We start from the raw sequence: 14,301 nt of genomic DNA on the forward strand, positions 1-14,301 counted from the left end.
TTTCTTTTATCTGAAAGATCCATCATTTTTTATCAATAAAGAATTTCATAGATCTCATACACAAGTTGTTTGTGTATAACCTGTTTTTTCTATAACCTGTTCAGTGTTTTAATCTTAATCTGTCACCCAATTTAAAGTTACTTTATTTTTGGCCTAAGGTATGGCTCCAATTTAACTTTTCCTTGTATCTTCAAGTATCAATTTAGGAGTTTTGGAGTGATTTTCCCCTACAACGTTGCCTGCATACGTGTGTGTATATAATCTATAATACATGTATATATAACATAAGATATAAAAGCCATATAGCTAATGGCTTTTACAGATTTAGTCTGTAACTCCAGTACCCACTATGTTCCCCAATAGGAAAGCAAATTTTAATTAGTTTTGTTTCCCACTGATTTTCTTTAGGCATTTAGCAACTTTATTCTCTCCCCGAACTCCCCTATGACCCTTATTTCTTAAGCTAATGGTTTGGACCTCCCTTTCCGCGGCCCCATGAAAAATCTCTACGTATATTTTCTACAGCACTTGAGTGCCTCCTCCCTGGTACCTAAATCATAATCCTTACTACAGTTTATCATGCATTATAATAATGATAAGAAATTGTAAGTTTTATATTCCTAGGAGTGCCTTGCACAATGTCTAGAACAGAGAATGAATTCAAAACATATTTATCAATAATATCAAGTAAATTATTCTCCTGTAGGTCACGTTTTAAAATCGAAACAGATAGAATCCCTTTCACAAAGCAGCTCTGAGAAATTAACATTATGTCGAGTCTAAGTCAACCCTGGTAACAAACCTAATTGTGAATTTTAAGGCAAAATCATATTCAGAAACTTAAAGGAAAATTGATCATTGGCAACAATGCTTGTAGAAATATATTTCGTGCAGAAGAGAGCAGAAAAACGTAAGGCTTTTAAAGGCACATATGCTTGTTATTTCCCTGACTTTAATCTCGTTTAATAAAACTAAGAAAACATCCCTACTAAAGAATTTAGGGGCTTCTTTATTATTTTTTCTTTCATGTTTAAGTCACAAATTGGAATCCACCTCGTTTTCACATAAGTTAACTAGAAAATGTGTGCTAATAGCAATTGAGAAAGTTAACCCCGACTCTAAATTTTATGCACACATTAGAAATATCACATTGCACAAAGAAGAAAAAAGTTATCGTTTCAGTTAAAGAGAACTGGAGAACAGCAGGGAGATTAAACTTAAAATTTTTTGTTTACTAGAATAAATACATAGGCAAAACTGACAGTTTGCCCAAAATACCTATTCAAACTTCTACACTTAAAAAAACAACTGGGAAATCACAAACATAAGATGAGAGAGGACTTTATAGAACGAGTCTGCGTTACCAGCTTAGAGTTAGACGGCCATACTTGTGCTGCCTTCTAAATGGAGATCCCCAGGAAGCTTCTCCCAGAGACAGTCTGGCATTTGAGCCACATTTGAAACAAAATCTGTGCATGCTTAAAGTGAGGCTTACAGAGGTTAGTAGTTGAAAACAGATGCACACAAACATTCTCTGCAACACGGCAGCGTTTTTAAAGAGAGTCAAGAAAAGAAATAATGCAGATTAAAACAAAAACAAAAAAACCTTGGAGCTCCAAAAAGAGTGAAGCTGGTCCCGAAGCGCTGGCTTGAGTGTCTGAAAGTTTATAAAACAAAATCCACTGATGGAACAGCTTCTTATTAGACAGAAATATAAACGTCAACATTATTAACAAAACGCTTTAATTCCTTACAATGTCTTCGAAAGACTGCAAATTTTTACCTTCAAGCTTGGTGTTTGGGTCTGATCAACTGTAAATCTCATTAGAATATTGAATTGAAGATCATTTGGAAAAGATTCTCTGAAATAAGGAAAGAACAAAGCAGAACAAAAATTAATCAAGTGGACGTTTAGCAAACTAAACAGAAAGCTATGCTTACTACCAAAAACATCACGTCACTCAAAGAGCACGACAAAGCAGTGTCTGTGAGTGGTACACAGTCTATGTCGGGCAGCACACAAGCTGTTCCCAGAACAATCTGAGCATCTGAATCTATGCCCTACTGGTGCTTAAAAACCAACACTACAGTGATAACGGTCTATCTTGCTTCAACTGTGCATGTAAACAGAACATTCTGCAAGTTGACATGATCAGAAATGGCTCCCTAGACCTAGTATCTGAATTCTCAGACTCACCTCAACAATCTATCTACACAAGAAAGTAGAAATAGATCACTGGTTCAACATCATCTGAAGAAAGATTCTGAATGTTTAAGTGCATAACAAAACATTCTTTTTAAATTTAGGAAATATTTTTTTTTTTTTTTACATTAGATTGAATAAGATCTTGAACTCTATTTTGAATATCTTAAGATAAAATACGACCTTGAGTTACTCAACTAATGTTCATGACAGTTTTAGATAAGAAAGGCAGTGTTTGATTTAAGGACCATTGTTGCATTAAATATATCATGTGAACGAGCATGATTAATAATTTTCAAATGAAGCCCATGCAGCATAAATGGATTGAAAGGACTCAGAAATCGAAACAGAGAAACTAAACACTCCTGATTACTACTGGATAAACTGGAAATAGATGAAGAAACTATTACCTTGTAACATCAAGGGCTTTCTGAACTTTTGCCTGAACAGACCCCAGCAAATCAGCACCCATTTTTTTTAAGAGTTGAGTCAGCAGTACAAACAACCAATCTTGAAGATCATCTTTGTGGACTTGTATGAAATCCACTAGAGTCTCCAAGAACATGCTGAATACCTACGGTGGGTAAATGGGGAAGGGGAGAGAAAAAGGAGGAAATATTGACCTCTATGCTTCATTCAAAACCAAAATAGAAAGGGAATACAGGAATCAGAGGCACAGCGATTGGCAGCCAAGCGGAAAAACAATCTCTCTTGCTTTTCATTGGACTCTGTGATACAAGAGTACGTTTGAAATGTTATCCAACTTCTGCCGAAGTTCAACAATTAGCTATTCCATGCAGCATCACTTGGTAAAGAAACTTTGGCCACAATGGCTGGCACACCTAATGATGTCAATGATGCCATAGCTTAATCTGGTTCAACCGAAATCCGTGGTAATCTGAAATTTCGGGCAAGGAACTACCTACTGATAGCCTCACCAGGCCTCAGCTCTTTGAAGGAGTGGCACTGAGTTAATCAGAGGGGGACTATGTTGACAGCTACCTTAAAATATAAGAACATCCTGACATATTGGGCTAATTGGAGACTCCTACATTTCTCAATAGGTCAGTTGTCACTCATTTTTTTGGTATGAGATCTATTATTTATTAAAACCTCCCCAAACATAATTTTAACTGATCTGGAATAAGTATAACTGTACCTAAAATAAAATAAATTCAGGACACAACTCTCCATCTTCATTTTAGTGAGTTCTAAAAAAATCCTAGATGGCTATTAGTCTCCATTTCTTTTGATGGGTTTTGTACTTGGTTCCAGTATTTATGTACTAGTTTAAAAAACTTTATAAGATAAAAAAAATTTAAGGAAAGGAATGCTAATATTCTTAAGTAATGCATCTCATTAAAATACTTAGGAAAAATGACCGACACTAAGGTATATCTCTACAAGAAATTCAGCACCATAGTGGAGAATTTATTTCCAGGTAAAGAAAAAAACTCTTAGGACAACGTCAGGCATTATATTATGAGACAACTTATAATCACAACAGACCATAAAAACTATAGTTTAAAAAAGTTAATAATCTCAAAACTTTGCTAATTTGAGAATTAAGGAGTTTTGCTCAATATATATATCTTATTATTGACTTTCCGTTATTCAGTTATACATGAACTCCCATTTTTTCTCTTATGTTAGAAAATGAAGGATTTTCCTGACCAGAATTAGAACTAAGGTTTCATATTTGACCCCGAGTTAGAAAAAAATACACCTTAGCTCTGTGCTCAAATGTACTCTAATTATAAAAGCAGGAACTATGACTACTTAAAATTTTCTAATACCGTCTGATCCCCAGGCCGTATCTCTTCAACACTGCTCTTGCTTACAGTGCAAAACCATGAACTTCCACCCCACTTCCCCCAAAATCTGGCTTCTCTTAGATATAAAACTTGGCCCGCTGACTCGAGTAGCTGCTGGCTGTCTCCTCAGAGTCTGGCATAAAGTTGAGGAACCCCACTAAACCCACTCTAGAGCAAATGCATGTATCTAACTTAGTACTCACTCTTACTGGTACCTGGCAAATCAGTCCAGTGTTGTGCTGGAGTCAGTGGGTACTCGCCTAGAAAGCTGATTGCTAAGTGTACAGGAATTTTGTAAGCTGGCTGGTACCTTGAAATCGGCCATGGTGGGAGTATCCGCACCTCAGAAGTTACAGCAGACACTACACATTGGGGCTTCCGGTCCATCCCCTTAAACCTGCTTTGCCAGGCACAGCACTCTAATTCTTTGATTCACTTTTAATCTTGTTTCAACTCCTGCCTCTTTTCCTGAAGATTCCAACTTTAAGCTTTCACTACAGCAAAGCTAACATTAGAATGCCTGAGTCAACTCTCATTTTATCTGGTTCTCAGGAAACTGAGAACCAGAAAATTACATGACTTGCCCAAGGCTTCCATAGTGAATGGTTGGATCGGGACTCAGAGCTAAGTCGCTAGGTTTCCCACTGTGTTCCATCCACTCTATTATGAGATAACTTACCTCATTCACTTTACTGTCATTCAACATAAAATTCTCCACGGACATCCCCCCACCCCCTTTGATTTCCTCTACAGCCATCCTTCTAATAATCGTTTCTACAAGGGAGAACCAATTTTATTCCTCTTTAAGACTAATCTTTCTATTCTGGATTCTTGTTCTCTCCCCTCTACTACCTTTACTCTTTTATTCTCAATCTAAATCCCTTGCTTACAGCTGCAGAAGACAATGTCTCACGAATTTCCCCTTCAGTTTCCCTCCCACCATCATCTTCTCACCGTGAAATGTAGCAGCTTTTTCACTAGCTTAGTATGCTTGGCCATTCTGGAGCTTCCACTGCTTTCCTCTTATTATTTCCCATCTTTCTTTCATTCTAGTTGCCAGGCATTGTGCTTCTCCATCCTAAATGTGTGGCGATGAAGAGCTAGTCTTCTTCCTGATTCTCTTTTCGTCCAAAGTGTGACCTTAACAGACCCTCTCTGATCTAGCCTACTAGGCCCCATGACCTCCAGAACAGTTCTCTTGAGGCCTTCTCCAAATCTGTCCGTCACACTATCACTTTAGGCACCACGCCTTTCTACCTCAGGTCTGGATTTCTAGAACAAGCCAGGTAAGTACGCGTTCTAGGCTTTGCAGGCCATATGGTGTCTGCCACAACTACTCGACGCTGCCACTGTAGCACAGCTGCAGACAGTATGCACATGAGTGTGCACAGCTGTGCTCCACAGAACTTTATCTACAGAACAGGCAGCAGGCCAACGCGTGCCTGCTTTCTCACCTCCAGACGGGTGCCATCCTGAGAGAAAGAAAATCCTCCACTGTCTACACAACAGTGTGCAGAATGACATCTCAAATGCTCAGACCAGGTTCTAACTCTCCAAACTGATCTCAGACTATCTGGCAGCATACGGTCTACTGTTCCTGAGCACATCTCACCACACTCCTGATTTCCTACCATACTTCCTCTATTTATACACAGCATGTGACTCACTACAAAGTTTGCCACTCATGTCCCAGCCAAAGAGCTTCTCAGACCACTTTAGGATACAGCCACTGATCTCTCCTTGGAAGCTGTTGTGGGACTAGCCCTATGGTGCTATTTAGCTTTTTCTGTATTTATATTATCTTCCCATTTGAAACACAGAACACTTGAGAATGAAGCCTCTGTTTTTGTATAGTTGTGCATTACCAATTAGAACCAAGCTCACAGTTTACCAGAGGCTGAGGACTGAGTAAAAAGTTGTTCAATTAACGTGTAGGAAAAGTTCCTTAAAGGGTAAGGATCTTCTATTAAGCGGAAATTTACCCTGTAATTGGTAGCCAGCCCTTTGTTCTCATTGGCAAGGGAAGATGCACAGGATCTTCCCTTCATCCCGGCCAAGGTTAACCTCCTTCTCTCTTCTACACACTTTCTGACATCTCCCACTTCTCGGGACTCAGGGCAGTCCTTCCCAGGAGGCCCAACCATCTCACGCTGCCATATCTGAAGTTTATGTTCCTGACAAGATCTGAACTGCTATTTTCTTCAAGAAGACTTCTCTGAGTCTCCTGGGTAGAAATTTCTTTTGATAGAGTACAGATGCCCAAAAAAGTAGACACGTTATCTACAGTACTCCACACAGAGAATTCTACTATTGTTTTTCAAAACACATCCCATCAGTGGTACTTACTAAGTGACAACATACACGCCTGTACCTATCTATTGATCTATCGATCGATCTATCTAAAATATATATTGGGAATGTCACATACAATTTCTTGTGCGGCTGCCTTATCACCAAGAGTTCACTGCCAGATGTTGATATCCTCCCATGACCTTATCTAAAATTAAAGAAGAAAATGGAAAGTAGATATGCTAATATTAGGGTTAAAAATCTGATTTCAGAAAAGAAATTTGAGACCCACTGCTCCATAAACGGTTTTGTTTACTTTTATGGAATGACATTTATAGAGTATTAGAAAGTACATATGGGGAGATTGGGACGAATTATTTTTTTAGTAATTGCAAAATTTGGGAATTACTTTTTTAAATAATTCAATGGAACCAACCTTCAGTGGAATCGATTTATAATTCCACGTATCTCACACCTGTAATTTACTAGAAAACGACTAGACCACTGGAGCTATTACAGTCAAGGTGGTCTTTTCTTAATCTCACTTATGTCTTAGGTGTGCCAGTCATCAAATACAGAACAGAAGAACATCATCAAATTAGATTAATTAGTAGATTAAGAAGCACATCTCCAAACAGAATGACAGTTTGCATAACTGCAAATAGCATTTCGTGGATTGCAAAGGGTCCAACACTGCATGAACTCTTCGGGAGAGAAAATAGAGAAAAAGGGTTAATTTCACAGTCATGCAGTAAAGTTAGGTTTCCAACAAATATTGAACCAACTTACTCTCTATTGAGAGTTCCAACACAGGGGACAGCATGCAAAAAGAAAAAAAGAAAAAAAAGAAAAACACACAAATTAGTCGCCATCAATGCAAAGTTCCTGTATGGAAGAAAAACACTTAGAAAATAAAAGTGACAAATGTTTTTCAAAGTTTTGTGATAAACTCAAAGTTGTTTTTAAAACAAGAGTTAAATGAATAGTATGAGAGAAGAGTATGTGATTTTTCCTGTGTTTCTCCCTCACCTCCTTGCAAAAGCAATTTAAAACCAAAAACCAGAAAACCAACTTCTTTTCCAGACCCTAATATCCTTGAGGCTCAACTTCTAGAAAGAATCTAAGACTAACAGCCACCTGCCCCCCGTTTCTGAAGAGTGCCAGCATTTACGTCCAAAGCACAGCATCTAGAGTTTCTTTTTTCCTCTTCAGAAGCAGCACGTTCATAAGTGACTTCTGTGAAGGTTTAACACAGCCACAGCTGTCTGGAAGTAAAAAGGAACCGTTTATGCCACAACTTTAAATCTTGCCGAGGTAAGATGTCTGTTATGGTGTCCTGATCCTAGGACACCTCTGCTGCCTAGCACACTCTTTAAGAGACCAGATGTGACCTGGGCACTCAAGTGTGTCCATTTTAGTAGCCGCAGATTAAACTCCTACCCTAGCTATTCAAGACTCAAAGATAGGACCTCAAGACGTAGGGCTAGACGGACCATAAAACGCCAATTCACGGCATGCACCTTGGTGAAGGTGGCTCTTTTCCAAGAGTTTCTTCAGAGACAAATGTCAGAACACGTAAGATAACTTCTGGCATCTGACGCTCCTTACGTTTGAGGGGAAAAGATGAGTCTAGAGCAGTCAAAATAAAAATCTTCCCTGATCTCCTTAATTTTCAAACTTATTTAGTCTTGAAAAACTTACATGAGTGCTTGGCTTTCTAAAGGCTTTACATATACTAACTCATTTAAATATCCTCACAATCTTACGAGGTACTACTGATTATTAGCTATTCGTTACTATTAAAACTTGATTTTACAGGTTAGGAAACTAAGGCACAGACTGCCAGTAAGTGCTGAGGCAGCATCTGCACCTAAGGATCCAGCTGTGCCATCCACACTTATCACCGTGTTGCGCTCTCTCTCTCTGGAAAAATATCAACAGGCTTTAAATCAGACATTTGTAGCTTCTGTTCTAAATTACTGTCATACATACATCATCACTTATTCCCAACTCTAGGTATCTGAAGTAAAAAAAAAAAAAAGCGTAGCAAGTTACAGGCATGTCAACTAACTTCAGCCTGCAAACTCTATTTGCCAATCCTGCCCAGCGTCTACCTCCACGGGATTCAGAGAGTGCTCTTTTCTGGCCCTTCTTTTCTGGGGTGTCTGCCTCATTTACCAGAGCTCAGCTGACACTTTAGTTGGACTCGGGTGTTTACCGTGAAATATGTAAGAGGGGAGCATTCTGGGGGCCGGAGAAGGAGATCCTATATGAAAGTGGACCGGGCTGCCCAAAAACTGTTTCTCTAAGTATCTTGTTTCTGCTGAGGACAGCAGGTAGTCTCGATCGTGTTGGGCGTGAGAACACCTTTCGTTTATCATGGCAGCGGGGTGATACCCAGAAGGTGTGAACACAGGACTGAAGTGTTGATCTCAACCTAAAAAGACATGGGAAAATGCACCTAACCAAGCTCATGGAATGAGATGTCTCCTGCACACTGTGGCCCATTCTGGGAGCAAGTCTTCAGAGAGTTTCTGCCCTGTGAGCTTTCAGGACAGTTGAGGTTATGGATAAGAGATTCCAGTTCACAGTGGAGAGCTAACCCAGGCTTCAGGAACACAGAGAAATGTCCCCGATGGCATTTTTCAAGGCTATGAAAAAAAGTGCATGGCTCCTTGGGGACATGGACGTAGTCCAGGCTGGGGTGAGAGTGAGGAAGGGACGACCGGCAAAACGACAGGCTTTGTTTGGGCGTTTTCTTGGGGACAACGAGCAGTCACCGCAGGGTTTTAAGCTGGTAGAAAAGATCTGTCTCCTGTGCAAAGGATGCGGTGTGGAGCAGGTGCAACAGGCAACAGACCACTCTGCCCCGAGTTAGCAGTGAGAACAGAGAGATGTTCAGAAGGCTGAATGAGGAGTAAGTGGAGTTGCCAGAGAGATGCCCAAATCCTTCCCTGGGGCAATGAGGGAATGGTGATTTCACGAGATGAGCTAAAGCAACGCAGGAGTTCTGAGGCTGAAGATGGCCATGAGGCAGGAGACTACGTGCAAGAGAAAATGTGGGCTGGGAGTGCACATCTGTGAGTCACCAGGTTCCCGCCAGTGGTAACGTAAGCTTCAGAGAAGGTACAGAATTAAAGACACGAGCCTAGGGCAAGAATCTAAGCAACACCTATGCTCAGCAGAACGAGCAGAGAGAGAGGTGTTGTAAGATGAGGGGTACGAGAGAGACCGGCTAGGACACAACAGGCACATCACAACAGACACATCATGCTCCTCAGAACGACAGAAAAGATACACTGAATAACTGACAGCAAAGTTGAAAGGCAAAAAGGAACGTCAACCAGCAAACTGGAATTTATGAGAAGTCCCCGGAAGCCGAGAGGATAAGACCATCTCAGAGAAAAATAGAATAATTATTAATGTGGCTAACGACAGCTTTAAGGTGACATCTCCTTCTATTTCAACCGGAGGAGAGGGAGAAAGCATGAGTTTATGTGTAGTTACAGTGGCTGGTCTGGAGGCAGGAAATGGAGTTTCTGCTCGATGGCTTCTGTTTTCTGGGTAAGCTAGGAAGCCAGGACACGTGCTTAGGGCATAAGATAGGTTGGGAGGTGAATGGGCTGCAGTTCTGAGGACAGAAAGTGTTTGACATGGTCTCCATGGAGAACAGAAGACAAAGAGGAGGATTCCAACACAGCACTGAGCACTAGACAAAAACCACAGATCAGTAGTGAGAATGGCAGGAATACACATAGCTGATTTCACTCAGGGGCCAGTACAGTGTTTCCCTTCAAGAATCCTAACCTCCAACCAGGTGTCACGAGCTCCACGAGCAGATAGGTTCTTGAACCTATGTTTCTATTACAGTGTCGATAACTTAAGAATTAAGCATAAAAAACAGGGATCAGCAAACTATGGTTTGCACAATGGTTTTTACAATTTTAAATGGTTAAAAAAACTTTTTTTTTTAAGGCAATTTCGTGGGGTGCCTGGCTGACTCAGCCGGTTAAGCGTCTGACTCTTGGTTTTGGCTCAGGTCATGATCTCACGGTTCACGGGACTGAGCCTTGCATTGAGCTCTGTGCCGACAGGGTGGAGCCTGCTTGGGATTCTCTTTCCCTCTCTCTGCCCCTCCCTGCTCACTTGTGCACTCTCTCTCTCTTCTCTTAAAATAAATAACTTAAAAAAAAGTAGGCCTTTAGTATTACATAAAAAGGCAGTTTTGTGACACATGAAAATTAAAATTTCAAGGTTCATAAAGTTTTGTTGCAACCCAGCCACATTCATTTGCTTACATACTGTCGAAAGATTCCTTTGTGCTATATAATGTCTGAGTTGAGCAGTGGTGACAGAGATCAATGTGGATGCAGATATTTACCATCTTGCCCTTTACAGAGCAAAAAATGGTCAACTGATAAAGAACAAAACTGTATTTGGAACGGGGCACTTGAGTGGGTGGCTCAGTCAGTTGAGCGGCTGACTCTTGATTTGAGCTAAGGTCATGCTCACACGGTCGTGAGACTGAGCCCCACATTAGGCTCCAAGCTGAACATGAAACCTGCTTAAGACTTTCTTGCTCTCGCTCTTGCTCTCTCTCACTCTCTCCCCTGCTCCCCTCCCTCCGTCCCTCTTCCCAGCTCATGCTTTCTCTCTAAAAAAAACAAAACGAAAACAAAACCAAAAAAAAGCTGTCTTTGGAAAGAAAAGCCACAACCATTGCCTGATCCTGAAGACGGGGCTGATGGTACTTTGTAAAATGGGGAGGGAGAAATCTGCTATTTTAATAATATCAGGATATAATGCAAAAGCTCAAATCAAACCCTGACATTTTAAACTCAGCACAGTATGGTGACATATCCAGTTTATTCTTTTTTTTTTTTTTTCAATTGAGAGGCAATGTGAGCAGGAGGAGCAGAGAGAAAGGAGAGAGAGTGCCAAGAGGACTCCATGCCCAGGGCAGTGTGCAGCCTGATGTGGGGCTTGATCCTAAGACCACAGATCATGACCTGACTGAAATCAAGAGTTGGATGCTCAACCAACTGAGCCACCCAGGAGCCCCATCCAGTCTATTCTCAATGAATTCCATTACTGGCAGGGCCTCTGACAATCACCAAACAAAAGTCAAACAGAAACAAATGAATAAAAATCCTCCCATTAGTCTTCACTGAACTGAAAAAAACCTAATCAAACACACCAGATGGGTAAGAATTATATACTGTTATAAAACCTGATGAAGAAAACCCAAAAAGTCATCTTTCCCACAACTCTAGGGAGGACTGTAGCTGGTTCTCCGAGTCTACTAAGGAAAGCCAAACGTATGTGCTCGGTTCAGGTCCTTTACCAACATCAAACTCAATTTCCCTATGGATCTCTAACAGCCTCTTTTAAAAACCAGTTCTCTTTATTACTGTATAAATCCTAGCATCCAACTAAATTGTATTATTGCCCTAACGAAAAATAAAAAATTGTGACTTCGAGCAATAATCCAGCCCTGGTCCTATACCTTCCAGTAGACAAGAATTTTACCACTTAATGAAGATGGTTTAAAATTCTGTTTTTAAAGGCTGTATAGATAATTATTAAACTATTATTTATAAAACAGGTCCATCCAGATCCCAATTGTCTTGTCCTTTGGTTTATATTGCCAAGAAAATATTTCAACAACCAATTTGTTCAGGATTTATAGAACTTTTGCATTACAGGGAGTCCTACAGCTGTAATTAGTGGTAGGAATATAAGTGTACAGTGGTACAGTTATCTACATGCCCAGCTTGAAAATTATAAACCGTATGTACGTATGTATGTATGTACGTACATACTTACTTATTTCTAATCTCTACAACCAATGTGAGGCTTGAACTCATATGAGGCCCTGATTCCAAGAGTCACCTGCTCTGTGAGTTGAGCCAGCCTGGTGCCCCTGAAAGTTGTAAACGTTAAAACAAACTGCTTGCCAACTGCTTTTTTAATCTTTGTTTTTAATGGAATCTTGTGTTCTTGGATAAGATAAATATATCTTCCGACAGAGGATAATCTTTGAAAATTGTTTTAAAGTAGAAGCAATTTATCACCTTCAGCTGGATTTTATTATGTATAAAATGGGATTTTGTTATCTTTAGCGTTCCAAGTAATGAAAATCTTGAAAATAGAAAAAAAATGAGAATGATATGCGCAACAATAACGTGAAGACAGTAAAAAAAAAAAAAAAAGCAAAATTCATTAATATTTTTCTTATAATTTCCCTTCCACATCTCCCTCTCACTTAGGTTAGAAATTCTCATGTAGACAACTGGTAACCTAAAAAAAGATACTTAAAGGTTCACCACTGTCAGACACATTACTGAAAACAGAATAAATACGTTTTATGACAGTACTATCCTGCAACGTAAACCAAAATTTCACAGTACACATGCAGATTATGCCTCAGTATTTAAAATTAAGTATGTTTAAAAACTTTTTTTTTAGCAATCTCCACACCCAATATGGGGCTTGAACTCATGACCCCGAGATCAGGAGTCACATGTTCCTCTGACTGAGCCAGACAGGCACCCCTAAAGTTAAGTATGTTTTAATTAACATTAAAAATTAAACAATGTTCTGAAACTTTTTATGGACTACTTCAATAAATAAAATGCTTTTTTGACTGTTACTACCAAACCGTGGCCAACACTGTATTTTGTGCTTTTGTGTTATTTAATGGCAATTCTTTTCTACTACACAATTGCTCTTTTAAGAATATATTCACGTTAACATTGCAAAAGAAGAAAACAATAAGAAGCTCACAGAAACGTCTCTTTTTGACTTACCCCAATTTCTTTTTTTTATAAACAGTAAAAAGTTTCTAGTAATACAAATACATTCAGTTTGACCAATTCTGTGAGTTGTGCTTGTTACTATATCCCTCAATTTATATAGTCTTAAGACAGTTCCTCTTTGGAGAAGCTTAAAAGGTTGCCAGTGAACAATTTCTAGATTATGTATGACATCAAACAATTTCAATTGTGTTTGAAAAGATTATTACCATTTTGGAGCAATAATAAAACGAAAATGGCCTACAGTGCTTTGCTATCACTTTACTTTTTTTTTGCAGCACACAAATGACATCCCATAGGAGTAAATAATCTTAAATACTAAAACATACCTTGCCGTGAGGATCAGCAAACATTCTTGTGAAAATTTCACATAATCTTTTCAGTTCAACTCGACTGTCAAAATAATAAAATAGCTAATTAATATCTTGCTATAGGAAGAATTCATTTAAAAGTAACTTTAGGGGTACCTGGGTGGCTCAGTCGGTTAAGCATCTGACTTCAGCTCAGGTCATGACCTCATGGTTTCCAGTTTAAGCCACCAGGCTCTCTGCTGTCAGCACAGAGCCCGCTTCAGATCTTCTGTTTCCCCCTTCCTCTGCCCCACCCCTGCTTCTTCTTCTCTCTCTCTCTCTCTCTCCCCCCCTCCCTCTCTAATAAAAAAACAATGAAACCCAAAAACCAAAAAACAAAACTTTGGAGTAACCTTAGCTGTAATTAGCTTCTTACAAAAAGAAAGGCTAAAAAAAAAAACCAGTCCTCAAAATCATAAAGTTTGTGGGACTTACTAATCAGGAATAAACACAAATTTATCAAATGCAACAATAATCCTGTTGAAACCCACATTATCTTAAAAGTTGAAACTTATATTCAAAGAAATAGTTGTATTTCTTTAATGTAGCATGACAGGGGAAACTGTACAAATGACATTCCTAGCACACAAATTTTATCCTTTATTTTTATTTTTTAAAAACTTTTTATTTATTTTGAGAGACAGAGCATGCATGTGAGCAGGAGAGAGGGCACATGTGTGATATGGGGCTTGATCTCATGAATGGTGAGATCATGACCAGAGCTGCAATCAAGAGCCAGATGCTTGACCAAATAAGCCACCCAGGAGCCCCTGAATTTTTCCTTTAATTTTTTTTTTATTTAAAAAAATTTTTTTTTAACATTTATTTAT

General features: G+C 39.2%; 1 protein-coding gene across 50 annotated transcripts in view; it reads right to left on the reverse strand.

Annotated features, from left to right (window-relative positions):
• The window catches only part of CLASP2 (cytoplasmic linker associated protein 2), a 178,265-nt gene that overhangs the window by 38,926 nt on the left and 125,038 nt on the right, over positions 1-14,301 (reverse strand). For 30 of the 50 annotated variants that reach the window (XM_053221744.1, XM_053221751.1, XM_053221754.1 and 27 more), the window contains 3 exons: positions 13,451-13,514; positions 2,614-2,777; positions 1,784-1,862 (listed from right to left, as the gene is read on the reverse strand). In XM_053221744.1, coding sequence (XP_053077719.1) covers positions 1,784-1,862; positions 2,614-2,777; positions 13,451-13,514 — 307 coding nt within the window. Of the gene's footprint in view, positions 1-1,606; positions 1,658-1,783; positions 1,863-2,613; positions 2,778-13,450; positions 13,515-14,301 lie in introns of all 50 variants that reach the window. The other 20 variants (XM_053221739.1, XM_053221743.1, XM_053221741.1 and 17 more) reach the window with 1 other exon arrangement.

The sequence above is a fragment of the Acinonyx jubatus genome, chromosome C2 (assembly GCF_027475565.1).
Source record: "Acinonyx jubatus isolate Ajub_Pintada_27869175 chromosome C2, VMU_Ajub_asm_v1.0, whole genome shotgun sequence".
Lineage (NCBI taxonomy): Eukaryota > Metazoa > Chordata > Mammalia > Carnivora > Felidae > Acinonyx > Acinonyx jubatus.